The 21,319-nt window shown below is 39.1% G+C and overlaps 1 protein-coding gene across 2 annotated transcripts in view; it reads right to left on the reverse strand.

The window, feature by feature from the left end:
* Positions 1-405: 405 nt before the first annotated feature.
* Exph5 (exophilin 5) overlaps positions 406-21,319 on the reverse strand; it is a 73,612-nt gene continuing 52,698 nt past the window's right edge. The window contains exons 4-7 of one of the 2 annotated variants that reach the window (XM_077797743.1): positions 17,026-17,074; positions 8,988-9,123; positions 3,814-5,765; positions 406-3,759 (exon numbers count right to left, since the gene is read on the reverse strand). In XM_077797743.1, coding sequence (XP_077653869.1) covers positions 406-3,759; positions 3,814-5,765; positions 8,988-9,123; positions 17,026-17,074 — 5,491 coding nt within the window. Of the gene's footprint in view, positions 3,760-3,813; positions 5,766-8,987; positions 9,127-17,025; positions 17,075-21,319 lie in introns of both variants that reach the window. The other variant, XM_026399050.2, reaches the window with a different exon arrangement.

Here is a 21,319-nt window from a genome sequence, read left to right on the forward strand (position 1 = left end):
GGGGGCTGGGGTTGTGGCTCAGTGGCAGAGTGCTTGCCTAGCATGTTCGAGACACTGGGTTCAATTCTCAGCATCGCGTACAAACGAATAAAACAAAGATCTATCGACAACTAAAAAAATTAAAAAAAAATTTTTAAATCCACTCATGATGACTGTCACAATATTGAGTTCCAGGATTATATGTTCTCTGTAGGTCTAACAAATTATTTTCACCACTATCCTTTGGTCTTTACCCTGAAAGGAGCGAAATTTCCAGATGGTCAGCACGGCCGGCAACTAAAGAGTTAGGATCATTTATATTGTGTTCCCATGGACATAAAAATTTATATTATTTGTATCATAAACTTTTGGTGAAAAGAAAAATGCAAAAATGCAATGCATTATGCATTTTTTTTTGAAAAAGCCTCAGAGTTCTGACTCTTTGTCATTTTCATCCAGGTAGTATTCATCATCTGTGGTAGTGTCTGTGTCACAATCTGAGTCCACTGGGTCCTCCTCATATATATTAAGTGGTTCGTTGGCAAATAAGCCATCTTTTGGCACCTGACTGCTGGGAGAATTTGAACTTAATGACTCTGATGTGTTGGAAGGGTTGATTACGTCATCTTTCAGGAAGCCTGGGTTCTTAAGAAAACTTGGTTTCCATAATCTGCCTTGTGTGAGTGACCTCTTTACATTCTCCAAGAAAGCCAACTGTTGTTCTTTCCCAAAAATCCCATAGTCAATAGGTCTGGATATAGATGATGCAGACTTGGGAACTGTTTTTGTCCTGCTGCTATACAAAGCCCAACGTTCATTTTCATCACAGGAAGGAAGTTCAGAAAAAGATTTGAATCTTCTGCCATATCCAGTGTTGGTAGAGAATTCATTCGAAAGGCTCAGTTGACTCAGGGCATTGTCAATAGAAGTGCTTTCAGAAAAATGGCGCTCCCTGACTTTGGGAGGTCCACTTACATATAGCTGATCACCTAGCACACTGATGTTCTTTAAGCTCTTTGAACGATAGAGATGGGGCTCAGATTCCCTGTTCGGAGATGAAGCACTCCTTTGTTGCTGCTGACAACTGGCCAGTGAGAGGTTGACTGTAGAATTTTGTGCAGGCTCCAGTGGAAAAGGAGGTCTCAGCCTCTTCTGCTGGTCAGAGAAGTCAACTTCTCTGAGGCTGGTGAATGTGAGCTGGGTTGGGGTTCCTGATTCTTTTTCCAAAATCTGAGCTACTGTCACATCTTCAGAATTCTCATGCTTTGGGGGTGATTCTGAGACATTTTGAAACTCATTCTGATGTAGTTGTGAAATGTTGTCAGACTTCTGATCACAGGAGTGGCTAGAAGTTTCTCTGCTGGATGTTATCATATCCTGGAGAGGGTTCTCAGATTTCTCCATATTCATCCCATTATTACTCAAGCAGCTTTCATCTGTGGAACCTGTGGAATTTGGAGTAGGCTCAGGGGACAGTGGGTCACATTCCAGATTGCCAAGTGATAAATGGCCAAAGCCAGATTTGCTCCCGCTTTGGGGGAAGATAGTAGCTACATGTCTTCTAGGACTTAAGTCCTTAGTGGGGAATTTTCTGTTTGCTTTAGACATGGCTGCCAATCTATGTTTAACTGTAGGTTTGTTTTCTGCTTTTTCTGGGTTACCCAAGTTGGTTTTATTTTCATTACTCCCTCCAGGAAGTAAAGTTTGATCCCGAGCTAATTTCTGCATTTCATCTTTAACCTTCCTGCTTTCTGTTATATTTCCTGTTATATTTATATCCTGACTTGCTTGAGATGATTCTCTGGGTCCAGACTCTAAATTCTCTAAATCTTGTTCACCTGAATGAGTCTCTTCAACTACTTGCAGTTTATGGAATGCCGGAATTAAAGCAAAGACTCGGTTTTCTGAATCAGAAAGCATTCTATCAGTTCTTTTGTGGCAATCTGTTTCAGTTTTCCCTCTGACTTCCCTCGGCTGTGATCCACTGGAGCTATCATCTACAAATATCACTGTGTGATCTTTTTGAGGACACTCTCCACTTGCAGTAGCTATAAAGTCTATACCACTACCTGCACACTCCCTGGAACTTCTGGTTTGAGAATTTTCAACATTATCTTCTAAATGGGCTGGGAGACCATTTCCTGCATTAATGGAGGTTTCAGAGTTTTTGTGGGTACCATTTCTTTCCTGAAGCATTAGTGATGTATGCAGGGTTCCACTTTGACATTTTCCCCCTTTCTCTTTTCTGCTTTGTAAATCACCTAAAGGTGTTTTAGCTAAGTTGTCTGGGGAAGTATTTCTAGTTTTAGATTCTCCTTTATGAAGACAAACATCTGTCCCAACAGAAGCCATTTCTGAGAGCCCATTGTTTGGTAATTTGAAGACAGCCATGTTTTCAGTGGTCTGAGAAAGATAACTTTGAGCAGAGTTGACTGGTACCATTAGATCTTCAGCTGAAAGTGTTTCTGATTGGTCTGGTGGAGAATAAGTTGGTTCATCTCTTTCTAAATCATTAGGAAATGTTTCAGTTTCCACCTGAGGTGATTCTGTAAGTGGACTGGCATTTTGTTTATACCGTTGAAGGAGATCACAGAATTTTTTGCTGGGTTTCCTTGGTAGAGTATAATATATCGAAACCACCTCAAGGCATTTTACATTTTCTTCATCACCAGAAACAGAAAATGTGCTAGTTGTCTTAAATTTATGCAATGTTTTCCTGCATTCTTTTCCTGACAATTCTGCACAAAAAGGTAATGGATCTTCATTTGAAAGGGAAAATACACTTGTCCTGGAGGCAATAGTTTCACCATCCTTTTCTGTGCATTCTGGAGAGAATCCCTTTAGATGGTGTCTTTTGGTTAAAGAACAATCTCTAACAGATGAGTCATTTTCCAGAGAGTTAACCATTCTCTCCCAAGGGCTTGGTGTTACAGCATAAGTATCTGTGTCTGAAACTGATGGCTTTTTTCTTCCATCTTTTCCAGTTGAGGCACATGGCTCCCCTGAAGGACAGGACATAGCCCTCTTGATGAGGAATGGAAGTGGTCCTTTTCTGACAGAAGCATTTTGAATGCCTTTCATATATGTCTTCCTCTCTGTGTCTTCAGGTGCTACGGGGACTGAGTCTGAAATACCTTTGGAACATTCACTTACCAACTCAGGAGAACTGGGACTGAATTTGCTTGATTGATACTTCCCAACTGGATCTTCCACATTGTTTTTTATTTGGAATGGAAGTGGTCCATTCCTAATGGAAGCAGCCATTATCTTACTTTCAGGCTGTCTGCTGTTTATGAGAAAACTGGCTGATTTTCTTGGCAAGGTACAATAAATTGTGTTAAGCTCGTTGCTTTGGTTCTCCTCAATGAGGCTACTGCCTTCACTGATGGGTATTGACCTATTTTCTATTTTGCTTAACTTTTCAATACAGGATATGCGACGTCTTATTTTTCCTTTTCCCCTTCCATTTCTGAATGGAGAGCATGAATGGCATTTGACAACATCAACCACTTCATCACTTACAGGCATGTGACTATCCATACTCTTCTGATTTCCTGTGGGGCTTACAGCAAACTGATCATTTTGTTTTTTGCTAGCATTGTCTTTTCCTTCCCTTTCTTTCAGAAGTAGATCTTTGTCTGAAGTACTTTTCCTGGAGAACACTGTAGTAGAAGGAATCATCAGTTCATCAGGGAAAGAATTATTTGATGGTGAGGAATCTGGTGGTGCACCTGATGACAGACCTGAAGAACTGCTTAAGCTATTGTTCCCAGCAGCCAGCTTGCTACAGTTAGTAGAGTGAGTTGTGGGACATTGTTCAGTATCTGAAATAACAGCTTCCTCTGGAGACTGTGTGTTTTGAATATCAATAGGTTCAGAGTGCCAGTGGTAATTTTTAATAATGCTTGAAATATCTTCACTACCTACTGTTAATTCCTGATGACACTCTTGATTTGGGCCAAGGAAAGATGGTGGTGTTATGCTTTCCTGGGTGAAAGAAAGGGAAGTTGTTGAACCAAGTTTTTTGTCCCCAGGAAAACTCTTCTCTTTTTTAAGTTCATTGGCCTTCTCTCTGGGTGATGCATACATTTGGGAAGTATCGTTCCTAGAAAAGACTCTGGGTGACCTTTTGAAATTTATTTTGGGAGGTTCATTAAAATCAAACCTATTGCTCTTGGCTGAGTCCTGGGAGAGAGAATTCTGAGAATCCGTTAAAGGGCTAGAGAACACTGTCTGTGAAACAGGTTGGGGTATTTCACCTGTTATGTTCACCTGGTCCATCTTGTTTAGTTGTTTGTCTTCTAAAATAGATTCAGTCAAGTTCTTCTCATTATTCATTTCTGTGACCGAGATATTGAGCTGGCTTTCAGTCAGTGACAGAGAATCAGTTGAGTTGCTATCTGTCACAATATCCTCCATATGGTTTCTTATTGGAAGGGTATCTGGATTATTTGGAATAATTTTCTGCAAAGTCACTGTAGCCTGCTGAAAGTTGGGACTCTGAGAATTCCCTTGTTCATCAGGAATCCGGGAGAAGGAATTTTTGAATGAGGACACTAGAGTCTGAGCAATTCCAAATGAGTAAGGTTCTTTGTTTATAAGTACTTCTCTAGGAGAACTGTCCTGATGACATTCCAACCCACTAGATTTGATGTGATAACCTGAACCAGTCCTGGAGTAAACATTAGGTGTGCCAAAATGAGTAGATTGGCTCTCATTACCAGGTGATATCTCCATGCTCTCTGGTGGGGAAGTTTGAAAATCAGGTTGCCACAGATGTGGCTCTTCTTGGCCTCTGAAAAGATTTGTTCCATAATGAGAAGAAAATGGTTCCCAGTGTTGAGAAGGGATACTATGACCATGAATAGCTGATGCACTATTTGCTTCAATGGAAATCATTTCAAAGTCTCTGTCAGAAGTGAATGGTTTCCTACTTGGATGAAAGTCAGAATAGGGAAAATATTCTTTCTGTTGGTTCCAAAAAGAACTTTGTCCAAATCTCTGTTCTCTGCTTTGTCTAAAGGTATTGCTAAAGAAAGACCTAGCAAATAGGTTGTCTTGATAGTAAAATGGCATATTCTCTGAGTTCTCAAATGCATCAGGACTCATTGCATTATCCATGGGGGCATTTAAACTAGCACTCTGGAAAACATTCCGTGAATGGTAAAATTCATATCTCCTATTCTCCTGAAAACACCTTGGGTACATATAATGGTCAGCAGGGTCCATTTCCATGGGTGATTGTGCCCTCAGAAATTCTTCCTGGTTCTGCCTATCTCCAGAAGAATCTGATCTATTCCATATGATGGATGACAAAGGAGTTCTCTTTGGGGTCCGCTGGTGGCTTGGTGGTACAAACCTACTCTTGTTCTGAGATGTGGCTGGAAAATGTACACTTCTTGCTGTGAAATGCCTTGGGGCTGGTGAGGCTGTTCGTTGCCGGCTGTCAAAACATAGAGACGTACTACCAAGAGTATTCTTTTGCGCGTAATCTTCTTTTAAGATTCTGGGCTCCCTTGACCTGTACATATCACAAATTGTCCTTGTCCTGGGAGAAAAGGTTTTAAAGCCTTCTCTAGGAGTTCCTGGTCGCAGGATGTCATAAATTGACATATTGGAAGTTTCATTGTAGCGATGTTTGTGTGTTCCTATAATATTGCCACATCTGTTCCCACTGGAGTAAGAACGACTGAAGGGTGTTCTTGATCCGTAGTTTAGGGACATGTTGGTATTCACTGAACTTGCAGACTGCTCCTGAGCCAGTGTGCTATCCAAATCATCTAAAACTAAAGGAGAGTATGAGTCAATTTTTTGTTTATTATTTTATAGTTTAATAATAATTTGAGTTGTGGAATGCCCCTCTTCAAGAAACATAATCATTTATAATTTTATTTTTACCATGCTATCATAATTATGATGACGTTAATTTTGATTATGTTTTTAAGATAGTCTGTTTTTACAAAACTGTAATAGAGGAAATCAAACTTTTCAACGTAAATGAGTTAAGAACAAATGCTATATTTTTCCTAACAATAAATTTTATTCATGGTTTCTTTTAGTGCATTTGAAGTTTACTGAGTTTTTGTAAGACATGGGCTAGTAACAAAAGAGAATTAATAATGTAGGTTGCAGTATTGGTTCTATCATTGAATAAATAGAAAACCTGAGTATTATTAAACCATGTCAATTTCTTTCATGTCTCCAAGTGGCTATAATATTTCAACTATGTTTGCCTCATAAGATTGTAATAACATGTGATTTCTTGGTTGTATTGTTCAGAAAACAGCATTGCTGCCAAAAGCTTAGCATTACCACCTTAATTTATAAATGTATTAGTTGGATACATTTAAACCATATATATAATTTAAAATTCTATGAAGTGATATACAAATATTATATTTTTGCTAGAAAAATTGAAATCCATTAGCACTACTATACTATAGCACTTTCTCTGGGTCAGGCACAGTTTTAAACACTTGATATATTAGCTCATTAAATCCTCACATAACCTTACAAGCTTATACTATTACTATTCTTATTTTATACTGAGGAAACTGAGGCAGAAAGAGATTAAGTAGGTCACCAAGGTCACATAGTGCAGGGATTTGACTCCAGGGAGCCTGTCTCTTGAGTCTATGTACACAATCACCTTGCAACACACCCTCTGGGCTATAAAAGCTTCCTTTTCACTTTTTGCTCTATATAACTTATAAACGCCATTTCAGTAGGAGATGAGCTATCATTCTACCAGGATGTAAAACTGCTATTGTCAAATAATGATTCTGCTTCTCTCAGTAGCAAGGTCTTAAAGAGGGTGGTTCCCAGGTCAAGGCTCAGTTACCTCCTTATCACGCTGAAGACCTAGGTCAAGCCACGACCCGGACTCAGGCTTATAGGACCACAGTTTCTGTGATCTCACGCAAATCATGCTATATTTTCAGTGATATGATTGGTATTTCTTTGAATTGTGCTTATTTAATCATATTTGACATATTTTCCTCAATAAAACCCATTAGAATTTGAATAGAACCATAATCTTTAAGGTTATGTCATACCTATATGTTCACCACCTTCATCTTACAATAAATACAAATAGGTTATTTTATTTCTTAGTAGAAATAAAATCTGACACAAGAAATAAGTAACAGTATTATTTAGACTGCTGAGGGAGTTTGGGGCATATAAAAATCTTTCCTTCTGAGTTACATAAAAAGTTGTGTGTTATTTTTAAATTTTTATCATTTATAATTTTTAACTGTAAAATGACAGGAAAAGTGAGGCATATCAGTGTCTGAGCCCATATAATTGGGATGCACATGTGACATGCCAGTTATATTAGGGCAGGTGCTAACAGGATTTTTGAAGTCTGTTTTGGATTTTCCCCTCCCCTATTTTATTTGTGAATTGGTGCTATTAAGTTTGCATAGCACAAACAACTAGCCTCAAGCATTAAGGATCTCTAAGGAATTCTTTTTTTTTTCAACCAATTTAAACTGGCATTTACAGAATATTCCACAGAGTAAAGAAAACACATGTTCAAATACACACATAACAAATGCACAAATGCCAAAATAGGCTACATTCTGAACTATAAAATAAGATATATTTTTAAAAATACTTTATTTTTTAGTTATAGTTTGACACAATACCTTTATTTTATTTATTCATTTCTATGTGGTGCTGAGGATGGAACCCAGGGCCTCGCACATGCTAGGTGAGCTCTCCACCACTAAGCCATAACCCCAGCCCCTCTAAGGAATTCTTTAAAGAATCATCTGTCAGTATTTTAAAGAAAAACTATTTACTTATTCTTAGTTCCTGAAAAAATGTATTCCCTTTACCCACAACAAAATAATCAATACCAAAGTGTAAGATGGTGAATGAAACTATATAAGAAAAAAAATCTGGTTTTTAAAACAAATTACAATAAAATCTCTTTGATTTTCATTCTCCCTTTCAAGTTGTTTTATATTGACTTCCCCCGCTCCCCTCTCTAAAGACTTGCTAACTAGAAAAGCAGAATATACTTAGACTAGAAAATCAGATATGTTTAACAAAAGAGGAAAAAGTCACCAGGCATCCTATCTGGAGGTGACCACTTTTAATTTCCCCCATAATAGGAATTTAATATATTCAGTAACTGAGAACCCAAATTAACAACGCTGTCTCGCTCAGTACTCTTGAAGTCAGAAAAATTCTTGTTCTTCTTGTCTTTATTTTCAGAAAGGCCAAGAAATCCTCTGCATAACATCCCCCCCACCAGCCCTTCCCCACCTTCATCCCTGATTCTGTGAACAGCTTTCCTTTGAGCAAAACCTTCATTTTGGAGCAGAGATTTTCCTCTGGGTCTCTGCCAGGGACCACCTTACTGAAGGGCATCCCCAGGTTGCCTGTCCTGCTGCATGCCTCTCACTGACTACCACGCCTGTTCCATACCACAGGGTTGGGATGATGTCCCTATCTCTGCAGACCGAACTTAGCTCTTCCAAGTATGCTGGTGAATGACTTGGAGAGATAACTTTTTGAATGGTCAGCTTTATTTTGACATGGGATAACCCTATTTATAAAGGTGAACAATGACTATAGCATAATAAGATACATGTACATGTGGAACTTGTGGAATCTGTTTCAGTTTTTATCATCTGCTACAGAAGGTTAATTGTTTAATGAGAGTTAGATTTTATCACAGTGCATTTATGTCCTAATCAGGAACAATAAAAGTCTATTTAGAACAGTAAACTTTATAGATGTATTTCCTTTTTACCTGAGGTTAAATATTAAACATTATTACTCTTCCATATATTTATCAACTCTCGAGTCTAGAGTATTTTCTTAGATTACATTTAACCCCATTAAGTTCTTCAATATTTATGTTAATAGCATGTATCAGTATCTACTTCAGGTAAGGTAAACAAGAGGACTTCAAAAACACAGAGTTTGATATGTTTTAAGCACTTTAACTCAAACTAATTATTTGCTTCCCTTTAGCATAAGGAGTTCCAACTTACCTTGGAAAAACTCATTGTCCAGAACTGAAGCATCCCATGGAGGAGGCATTCCACTCCCCACCCTCATGATTGCTGGTGTGAGGACAGATGCGCTGTCAACTGGTTGATTTTCCAGAGGTGAACTATATATTTTTGCCTGCTAATTTTAAAGTAAAACAAAAAACAAACATAATATTATTTCTGAACCTTCTGCGGCCAAACTGCTCATGTGTTCCTACAAAAATGTCACAAGCTTTAAAGTCCTAATCCCAGCACTGCCAATCAATCTTCCTAACATTTATTTCTCAACTTACAATGTTTTTTTTTGTTTCTGTCTTTTGCAACTGATCATAAATTTCTTCATATCTGTATCAATTATTTTAATTAACTACAGTATTAATGTTCAGGCAAGATATTGAGCCTTGCTTCTAAGACTTCCTGTAGGCTTACATAGAATTACACAAATGTTATAGAGTAAGGGTGGTTCCTGGAAATCAGGAAAGAAATTAATCTCTCTCAAGTCAGGAGTGTTGTCTCCAGGGTTCCAGTGGCTGCAATTTTGGACTTTCTAACACTGTGCATATATTATATCAAGAGCACATTAGTTAAAGCACGTAGTATACTTCAAGATGTGTGAACTTGATGAATTTAAGGAAAAACAGTATTTCTATCCAGAGATCATCTAGAATGTAGAAACCCTACTCCCACCCCAGAACCATATGGAAATATTTACTAGTTCTAAAACAAAAGCATTGAGAAACATGATATTATTATTATTATTATTATTATTATTATTTATTAACTATTGCTAGTTTTAAAGGATTTTTAGGATTTAATTAATACAGATATGAGTTAAAGTTGTTATCCTTTTTTCCCCTTAACTAGCAAATGTTTACCTTGATTTTATCAAATCTAATCACTGATTTGCTTTTAAGCTTTATTTGTTTTCATAACCTTGGAGGAATTATCCACACCCACATTTTTACTGTATTGTGCCAAAACTCCATTTGCATTTCCTCTGTCGTTAAACTGGCTCCATTGCTTAAGTCTCCACTTCAACTTACCTTGCACTGATCCCTGAACAAGGTTGGTAGCCCTCTTTTCTTTCTCATCTCTTCATTTTCAGCTCAGTCTGCTACCTACTCTGCCTCTTGAATCCCTCTCCTTCCCAAGGGTCCCCTTTCCATTTTATGTTCACCATTACACTTCATTTCATCTTTACTGCCTAACACCAAATGTCTAAGCTTTCCAAAGTTTTTAATGTCTTCATCACAGATCTAAGGTCCTCGTAACCCCTACATTCTTCACATTCTAGTAAATTCACGCTTGCCTGGTGTTTTTTCACTCTTGCCTGGTGTTATTATTATTTTTTTTCCCTTCAAGGTCTAGACCAACTATTTCTTATAGATAGCTGCCCAAATTTTATTGACATGCAGTTTTCAGCTCCATGGACAAGCCACAACTGACTACTCACAAAGGAGATTTCTTTAGTAAGGAAGAAATTCTCTCATAACTTATTAGACATTGGATATAGTTTAACACACTAATATAAAATTAAGAAATAGATTTTAGAATCAAAACATAATTACAGTGAGATATTGGTTGGAGATAATAAAACTTTAATCATTTGAGAAATCAGATCTAAGTTAATTTAATCTAAGTATATTGAGGTGATCTATTTTGTTCCCTGCAACAAGATGTTTCTGCAACTCTTTATTTGTAACAATAACAATTAGTCATGGATCTTATAATTCATTCTTTCCAAATCTGCAGTTTAAGTAGTTGGTGGAGAATAGATAATATCTGATAACAGACTACCAAGCTTCATTGCCTCTCAACCATTTAACATTTGAATGAACTTCAGATTTCCCCTCTGTAGACCACAGCACATTCCTTGTGGCCTCCTGGATCACATCCTTCAATAGTGAAAATTTACAGTGAAATGGAATGTGCATGTGAGGGTTCAGGTGAAGAAGCCTCTTCCTAGGCTGGGAAGGATCACTCCCATCTACAGACCCTGACACACCTGCTTGATTATGTTTCTGTCTGGATCCTCTTCAAAACTAGCCCTACTCATCTGCATGTTCAGGATGCTTCTGACACATAGAAATGTAAATTAGGCTGTTAAGAGAAAATATCAAGGTTTTATTTACATTCAACTTTAAGTCTACAAGGGTTCTGTGGTGTGTGTGTGCGCGCGCGCAAGTATGAAAACTTAAAAAGAAAAAGTAACTGCTTGTCAATGGCTGGTATCTGACATAAAGAAGATTGAACTGCTTTATAGATCTGAACTTTAATTTGAGCAATGAATGTATGAGATATTATTAATAGTGTTCTGAGCAGCAGCATATTGTAGACAATATGTTAAGGGCTTTGTAGGGGTAACTTTATTTCATTATTTTAATAACCCTATGAAGTTGGTACTCCTATTGTCCCTCTTTCCAGAGGTTTCAAGAGTCTGGTCTGAGAAGATGCATTCCAGAGTGTCAGATTCCTGAGCCCTTGCTGACTCCTCCCTGCTCCTGGAAAAGTTCTGCAGCTCTGGGTTTATCAGCACACTGCATCCTAGTGGGAGGCATCTGTAGCCTAACACAGGTCTTAGCACAGCTGGGAAGCATCCTAGTTCTTTGGGACCCAGAGCAGAGACAATCCCTCCAGGTCCCTGAACAGACACTGATTGTCAGTGTCAGCCTTAGCCTCAACCTCAGACTCTTCTTCAAAATAAAGCTCAATGCTGTGGAGTTGTCATAAAAAAAAGGAAGCCTATTTCCCATTCCTGTCCTGGAGGATGAAGTCTGACTACCTCTTTGCAGCAAAAATGTGTCTGAAACCTTTTCCAACTTTTTTTAAAAAAAATTAATTGTAAGATAGGGTCTTTTTCTTTTAATATTTTATTTTTAGTTGTGGTTGGACACAATGCCTTTATTTTATTTATTTATTTTTATGTGGTGCTGAGGATCGAATCCAGGGCCTCGCATGTGTTAGGCAAGCGCTCTACCGCTGAGCCATAACCCCAGCCCAATGTATATTAAACCTTTTCCAACTTTTGATGTAAACCTTTCCTCCTCTTTCTCTCCAGATGTCCTGAGCCGCAAGCTTACTGCACGCAGTTCCCCCAAATGCCATGCTTTTCTAGATCTCTGTGCCTTTGCTCCTGATTTTTGTTCTTTCTGCACTTCTGGAAAATTGCAACTCATCTTTCAGAGTCCAGGTCCTACATCACCATCTCTCTGAATCCCTCTCCAACTCTCCTTGGGCAGAATTAATCCCCACAGTGCCGCAACCCGGCTGGGCACAGAAACACAAGCCGCTCAAGCGGGAAACAAAGCTTTATTTAAAAAAGCCGCCAGCGTCCCGTGTGCGCCCTGCTAGCCAGCCGGTTGACACACGTGTATCGCCACCGGAACCGGGCGCCCGCACCTCCCCCGGAAATTCCCTCCTACTATCCTTCCCCAACCAATGGGAACTCTCTGGGAGTCCCGTAATGTGAGTCCCTTAACAGGCCGAGGTGAACAGCAGGAGTCCAATTTCCATATGAATGTAAAGCTTAACATAATCATATCATCTCAAAGGCTAGTTGGCTGTCACCTAAACCAAAGGTGCCATATATCATAATACTTTTGCTGTGGCTCCTAGCACCACAGTATTTTTTATGCACTTCTGATATTATGCCCATAATGCCATGTTCAAAGTTGTTGTCATTCTTTCCATTTTTACTTCACTAGTCTCTCTCCTTCCTACTACAAATTTCAGTCCCTTTTCTGATCTAGGAAACCAAAGATTCAAAGACAAGAAAGATAAGAAACAGGACCTTGGAAATGAATCAAAGTGACCAAGAAAACATATTTTCCTCCATATCCTGAGTACCAAGCATGGCACCTACCGCACAAGTGATGGATTAGTACCAAATCCAAGCTACTCTACTCACAATAATACTCGTCTTTTCTAGACTCCTCCAATGCATTTTTAAAATTCATTTGCCACAAATGTTTCCCACATTTGAACAGAATTACTCATTTATTCAATTTTTAATACTGTGCTTTTTATGTCCTCTCTCTCTGGACTCTTAGAACAAGTTTGTGAATTAGGTAGGCATTATCATTCCCATTTTTCAGATGAGAAAACAATTTCAAGCAAGTGCTTTACTTATCATATAAATTATACATGGTAGTATTGGCTATTCTCATTCATCTGATCTGATCTCTAATCCTGTTCTTTCTACTATGTTGGTTCTTACTGTTATTTTACTAATGACATTGTCTTTGGTTAGTCATCTTTCTGAAAAAAGGAATCTTGTCTTAAATGTTCCCTGCCCTCCTCTGCATGAGACATACTTTGCATTGAGCTATGAAATAGTTAAATAAAAGCAGCAACCAGGAATTACCCTCTAACAAATAATTATTTCTATGTTGAATTAATAAATTAATTTATGATTTGCCAAAGTAGAAAACTATACATGTAGTTGTTGGTAAAGATTATAACAAAAATTAAGACATTAAACATTTATAATTTTTAACATTTATTAGCACTCAGGAAAGCAGGCTGGAGGTACGACAGCATAGTGGTTAAACATATCAGCTCCACATGGTTCAAATCCTGGCTCTGTCCATTAAAGCCATATGACTTTGGGCAAGTTACTTAACTTCTTTATACCTTAGTTTCTTTCTTGGTAAAATGAAAATAACAGCAACAATGAGAATCACAACAATTTCCTTAGACGGTTGCCAGGTGATTAAATCTACTAATAGTTGTTAAAATAGTTGGAATGGTATCTAGCACTTAGTAATTCCTTATTGTTGGCTATTACTATTCTTTTGGGGTTATAGAGAATTTATTGAAGGATTCTTGCTGGTATTTGAAACTCAATAAGCTAGAAATATGTCCCCCAGGACTAGAGGCCTGGTCTCAAGATGCTGGCTTTCAGGATCTCTGTCACAGTACAGAAAAAGTCTGAGTAATATGAGGCCTTTTTCACAGCTGCACTCTACCGATATTGTCTGCAATTCTGACATGATTATTTAGACAAACAAACTTTCAGTCAGAGAGTAACCTTAGAATATTTGAGATCATCCTAGGGCAGCCAAACCTGCAGAGTACTGTTGGAGCTGAAACCTAAGCTTGCTGATTTTATCAAATGCCTCAGTAAAGTCAACAAAGTAGCTTTTCAAGGGATTCCTGAATTTATTGTGTCTGTTTTCCCACCTAGGTCATATCCACCAATGTACCTTGTGACTTTGACCCATTTATTCATTTCCTCTTCCAGTAACTGAGTGCTCAGGTTGTGCCAGGCAGGGGGGATGCACAGGTGGGCGTGATGTAGTCCTTGGGTGTGGGAGCTCACACAGCCCAGTGTGATAAGTGCCACACTGGAGGTGGGTTCCTAGGGGCACAAAGCTAGCAGTATCACCTAAGAGTGAACACAGCCAGAATTGTTCAGAAATGAAGAGTGGCCCGGGCCATATGTTTTGACTCTATTCTTGAAGATAGATTTTAACTTTGGACTCCTGTAAGGAGATAGTTCTCACCTGGAGACCACTTGTTCCACTGGGAAAATTTGGTAAAATCTGGAGACACCTTTGATTGTCACATTTGGGTGGAGGAGAGCTTCTGGCATTCAGTAGGTGGAGGCCAGGGATGCTGCTGAACATGTCATGATACACGAGACGGCCCTTCAGCAGAGAATTATTCAGCTTTACATGCCCACAGTGTTAAGTTTGAGAAAAACTCTGGGCTTCATCTCTAAGTTTCTATCTAGCTCTAAAAATTCTGTTTCTGAGAATTTTTGCTTCTTTCAAGCTTGTGCAAATGTTTCAATAGTAACTTCTTTTTCCTTCTTTTTGGGAGGTCATCCAATAATGTATTACAACCACCCATAAAATACTGAAATCCCTTTGTACCATTCCTACCCAGCTGCCAACTAAGTGGTAGGAAGTTTCTCATCTCAAATCTTGGCAAGAATCCCCATGGCATCAGTGGCCAACTTCTAGTTCTCTGCAGGCTGAGGGGACAGGACTTTTATGAATAAATAAGGGAAATCTACAAGTCATACAGAACATATAGTACTTGTATTATTTTCTCTCTCCTACTCTTTATAATAACTGTTAACTGCAAGCCACAACTACTGACCTGACTCACTAATTTCCCAGCTCTTCCTATTTATTTATTTACTTTTTTTTTTTTGATACCGGGGATCAAGCCCAAGCATGCTCTACCTCTGAACTACATCCCAGCCATTTTTATTTTTGAGATAGGGTCTTACTAAGTTATGAGCGTCTCATTTAGTTGTCAAGGCTGTCCTTGAACTTGTGATCCTCCTCAGTCTCCCAAGTCACTGGATCATAGGCATGTATTGCCATGCTGGGCTCCAGCTCTTCCCTTTTAGACTGACATACTCTGAGCCAAGAAATAGTTAAATAAAAGCAGCCACCAGGAGTTACCCTCTATGAGAGAATTATTTCTATGTTGCTATTTATTGATCCTCAGACTGGATTTTTAAATTTTAAGAATGCCAAATTAGTTTTATCAATCCGTAAGTTCTAGGCATTTGTGTTTTTTTTTTTTAATATATAGATTCTCCATCTGCTTCAGATCTCATGGCTCTCAAATGGTAGAGGATAGTCAGTTGAGCCCTTCTTTCAGGAAAATTAAGAGCGCAGAAGCATTCTGAACCAGGGCTGTCTCTTCTTAAAAAGCAAAACTGAATGCAGACAACAAGCTATTTGAGTCTACTGCTCAGTTATAGAAGTTTCTGCAGGTAGCTACTAACTGAGGTCAATATGCAGACAGGGCTTTGAGACTGACTCCTATAGGCATCACTGACTCCTGACCATGAAGTTACAGAGAACTGGGCTCTATAAAAAGGTATCTTTTGCCAGTGTGACCTTCAGCAGGATCTTTAATTTATCTAAGTCTTGGTTTCTTCATCTTTCATATGGGGCCAACAATAGTATATACTTCAAATATTTTTCTCAATTAAATTAAATGAGCAGGGCTGGGGTTGGAGCTCAGTGGCAGAGCGCTTGCCTAGCACATGTGAAGCACTGGGTTTGATCATCAGCACCACATAAAAATCAAATAAATAAAATAAAGGTAATGTGTCCATCCACAACTAAAAAATATAAAAAGATTAAATGAGCAGTGTTAAGTACCTCTATAATAATAATACATTCTCTGCTGGAGTCATGACTGGGACTGAATCATATGGAGGAGTCAATAAAGGGTATTACTCTTATCCAGAAAGAAGCAGCATTACTCTGAAGAGGAAAGGAGATTTGCTTTTGTTTTTAGTGTCAAGAATCTCTTTGTAGGCATACTACTCATCAGAATTCTACTCATGCTTCTTGTAAAAGTGGGGGGAGTCCTAGTTCTAAGGCCATGATAAGTTGAAAAATGCCTCTGCCCTTCTCCTGATGTAGATCCTTTCCAAAAGTCTGCCCTTCTTTCATTTCCAGACCACATAAGTTACACAGAGAGACACAGGCAGAAAAACACATACATAGAATTTTGGTATACTTTTTTTTTTGTCTTCAGAAAAAGCAGAAACAGAAAACTTAGAGCTTCAGTCTCATAAGCATGTGATCATAGCGGTACATTTAAATTTAAGCCTTTGGTGTAGAGAGGGTCATACTGGTCCCATCTCTTCATGTGAACCTGCTGCAGCCAAGGGCACCTCACATCTCTTTGAATGTAAATGATGATCACACTCACAAAGTCCAGACCACACCAGTTTACAAAGCTGCCTGTAGCTGCCTCTTGCCCCTTCCCCTGTCCAGCTCATTAGGGCTGTGCAGGACTGACACATGGTAAAATATCAGAGATCTGCCAATGGTGGGATAGAAACACCATGGCCCACTTCTTCCAGGCAGAGCCTTATATTTGAGCCTTCCAGTTCCAGAGCCAACTGGAAACCAACCACAATTGGGGAATTTGAACTCTGGAGGAGAAATCTAAGCTTCTGAAGTAACGTTGAAGCTGAGCCAAGGAAAATCAAACTTAAGTAGGCTTCCAACCTGGGATTACTGGGTTTCTTAGTGTAACCTATACTTCTCCTGTCACTTACCACAATCGTTCCCCTTGCAGGCTCAGGAGGTCCTACATGGCCATCACTCCTGTGGAAGGAATTTAAAATAATTTCTTAGAAGAGCCACCAAGAGGAGATTAACAACATATTTACCATTATGTGTTGAAATCTCAAGTTTTTAAAAAATCTTTTAGTTGTAATTGGACACAATACCTTTATTTTATTTATTTTTATGTACAGGTAAGGATTGAACCCAGGGCCTCGCATGTGCTAGGCGAGCGCTCTGCCACTGAGCCACAACCCCAGCCCTCAAGCTGTTTTTTTGTGCTCTGTAGACAGACATTTCTTGGTTAATGCGTTATTGAACAAAATTTCAGAAATCTTTTCCTGTGATTGCTTAGTCAATGTTTTACAACGTAGCCACTTAGGTGATCAAGAAAACAGCATAAAAACATAATAACAAAACAGTTGCATCTGTTGAGTGTTTAGTTACACCTGTTGAATGTTTACTGTGTGACAGGCTCTGTTCTCATGTTCCTTTCACATAGTAACTTCTTCATATACTTCACTTCCATGAGGTGGATATTATGGCTGTTCCCATTTGACAGAGGAGAAGATGGAAACACAGGAAGTTAGACAACACTGCTCAAGGAACACTGTCAGTGGTTGGGCTAGGAGTTAGGCTCAGGTTGTCTGAATCCAGAGCCCTCTTTAACAGTGTGGCACATTGAATCTTCCTGCAAACACTTTGTTTCTGTGCATTTTTCTTCCAAAAAGAAATTAAGTCAGGACCAGACTTAATCCATAAGAGAATTGTTGAAAAAGCAAACTCTAAGCTGGGTGTGGTGGCCACACCTGTGATCCCAGCTGCTTGAGAGGCTGAGGCAGGAGGATTGCAAATTTGAGGCAGCCTGTGCAACTTAGCAAAACCATGTTTCAAAACAAAAAATAAAAAGGGCTGGGGTTGTGCCAGGTGCGGTGGCGCACGCCTGTGATCCCAGTGGCTTGGGAGGTGGAGGCAGGAGGATCATGAGTTCAAAGCCAGCCTCAGCAATTTAGTGAGGTGCTAAGCAACTCAATGAGATCCTGTCTCTAATAAAATACAGAATAGGGCTGGGGATGTGACTCAGTGGTCGAGTGCCCCTGAGTTCATTCCCTGGTACAAAAAAAAAAAAAAAAAAAAAAGCCTGGGGTTGTAACTAAATGGTAAAGTGCCCCTGGGTTGTTCAATCCCCAGTGTCTGTCTGTCTTCATGTCTTCATGTCTCTCTCTCTCTCTCTCTGTCACACACACACACACACACACACACACACACATTATAAATATTGCTTTAGGATTATTTATTTTTAAAGATGCCTGACATTATACAATCATTTTGGAGGAAAAAATATACTTTTACTATTTGTGTTGCTCCTTTCGAATTTAGTGAGAAGGTAAAAAATTTACAAGCTCTTTACATTTATAATCTTATTCCAAAGTACAGTCAGCCTGAATTCTTATTCAATATTTAATAGACTGTTCTGACTTAGAGCTCCTTATGAAATCAGGCCATCTCTTCCAAAAAAAAAAAAAAAAAAAAAAAACCCAGCAAGAAGAATACTAAGTTAAACAAACTGGGACTCTTAAGTTGGAATAGTCCAAAGTGGCCAGGCACAGCTGTCTTTCATTCGGACTCCTTGCTGCTTTGTGGTTCATGAAAGTTGAGCAAGAAACCTGGGAGGCCAAATCATTTGATATCTTAAAAATATCCACATGTCATGTATTTTTTAGTTTAACTCAAAATTTAAACAGAAATTGAAATCAATATTATGGGTATTTTTCATATTACTCTGAATTTTTCTCTCTACTAGTAACATCTGGAGGTTAAATCCAGGTTGAGTATTCCTTTTCCAAAATGTTTGGGACCTGAAGTGTTTTGGATCTCAGGGTTTGGGTTGTGTGTGTACACATGTGTATGTGTCCTATATTTAAATCTAACTAATGAGATATGTTGGGACACAAATCTAAACATGAAATTTATTTATGTTTCGTGTACCACATACACATACACACACACACACACACACACACAGCCAGAAGGTAATTTTACACAGTATTTCTAGTGCATCTGAAGTTTGACTGCAACCCATTATGTGAAGTGAGGTGTGCAATTTTCTACTTGTGGTGTCATGTCAGTACTCCAAAAGTTTTATATTTTGGAACACTTTGGATTTTGAATTTTTGAATTAGGGATGGTTTCATTTTTATCTTTCCTTTCTGTAAATATCAAGGCCGCATTCCTCTTACATGCTATTTACTATTTTGAGCTCTTTAGTAAAAACAAATATGACTGAGATAGGGACCTGTTCTCTGAGAGTTTTCAACAATAGCACAGACTAAAAAGTCAAAATACCCAAAGGCAAGGCTTGATAAGGACAATAAAGAGATATAAATAAAATACACTGAAAATACAGAGGGGCCCATAAGCATTTCCTAGGGATAAACAGGGAAGGTGATAGGGAGAAGCTGGTGGGGAACAGGCACAGAGGCGAAAGACTGCAAGAGCAAAGGCTTGGAGGAGACAGTGCTGCAAGGGAGGTTGGGGACCAGCAAGTAACTCGGTTTGCCTAGAGCCAACAGTACCTGCTGATGGTGCTTCCCAGATACCTACCAGGCTGCAGCCCTCAGAGTGCGTCCCCACAGCCCAACTCTTAACAGCTCTCCAGGGCCCTTATCTGACTTGGAGCAAGGGCAGCAGGGGCAGGTTGCTGAGAATGGCAGATGAATGGAAGAAGCAGTTAACAGACCAGAGGATGTCTGGCTCATAATTAGACAGAGTATCACCAAATGCAAGTGTGTGCAGCCAGTGTAAAGATGCAACCTCACCTGAGAGTATGCACGGCTATGTGTGCCAATATGGACTTTGGTAAGAGGGGGTAGGACTCTGCTGACATGGGGCTCCAGAGTCTCTGCACCCACTCCAGACCCTCCACAAGCAAACTCATGTTTCTGATAAGAAAAAACTTCCACTTGTAGAGTGAATAGAAGCAATAGCAATGCCATATAGTCTATGTTGGCATGAGCCTGCCAGACTTTGCCATGTCAAAGGATACAAAAATACCTCATCTCCTATGTTGTATTGATGCCACGTCTTAGAGACTCCTTACAAATACCCCCACTTCTCCATCCCCAATCATTCTGTCTGATAGTTATCTTTCACATTTTCTCTTCTGGACTTTCCATAATCCTTCACACCACCATTGGAAAGATCTGTCTAAAATGCAAATTGGATCTTTTCAATCCCCTGCCTAAAATTCTAAATTTTAAAAGGCCTTACACAAGACCTTTCTTTTATCTGCTGAACCCTCGAGACAACCCTTCATCTGTAGAACTTCATCTCCCCACATTCCACTTATAATAGGTATCTGAACCCCAGGCTTGTCAAATTAATTCCACCTCTATAATTCTCTCTTCTTTTCATACCTTTGCAAATACCAAAAATTCTCATTCAATAAAGTAGAGTAGTATTTGCAAGGTGTGATGGCACATGTCGTAATGCCAGCTACTTGGGAGGCTGAGATAGAAGGAATGCAAGTTTGAGGCCAGCCTTGGCAACTTAGTGAGACCCTGCCTCAAAATAAAAAATAAAAGGGGTTGAGGATATGGCTTGGTTGCAAAGCATCCCTGAGTTCAATCCCTAGTACTGAGAGAGAGAGAGAGAGAGAGAGAGAGAGAGAGAGAGAGAGAGAGAGATAAAGAGAGAGAGAGAGAGAGAGAGGGAGGGGTGGGGTTCAACAATATTATTTTCTCATCACAGCCATGGGTGATTTTCCTTCAAGTGTTGTGGAGCACACTTTAACCACTGAGAAGCTCCAATGGGATGGCCACAGGCACTCCACATTCTCCTTCTAGATCTCCTTCCTATCTAATTAATCAACAAATCCTGTGGATCCACACTCATAAATCATCCTCTTTTCAGCATCTCCCTGCTCTTACTGAAGTTAAGACTTTGGTCATCTCTTGCCTTTATTATTTCAACAACCCCTTAGCTCTTTCTGTCTCCAGGTTTGTACCAATCCAATCTATTCTGTATACTTTAGCCAGAGCGATCAGTACATATTAACTCATGCCAGTCCCTGCAGACTTCCATTTGCTCTCATGAAAGTTGAGGCCCCAAGCAACTTAGTGAGATCCTGCCCCCCTCCCACAAGAGGGGGTGCTGGGGATGTGGCTCAGTGGTTAAGTGCCCCTGGGTTCAATCTCAGTACCAAAATAATAATAATAATACCAGTACCAAAATAATAATAATTATTATTATTAGTATTAGTATTATAATAATTATTATTATTAAAGC

This window comes from Urocitellus parryii, chromosome 4 (assembly GCF_045843805.1).
Source record: "Urocitellus parryii isolate mUroPar1 chromosome 4, mUroPar1.hap1, whole genome shotgun sequence".
In the NCBI taxonomy this organism is placed as follows: Eukaryota; Metazoa; Chordata; class Mammalia; order Rodentia; family Sciuridae; genus Urocitellus; species Urocitellus parryii.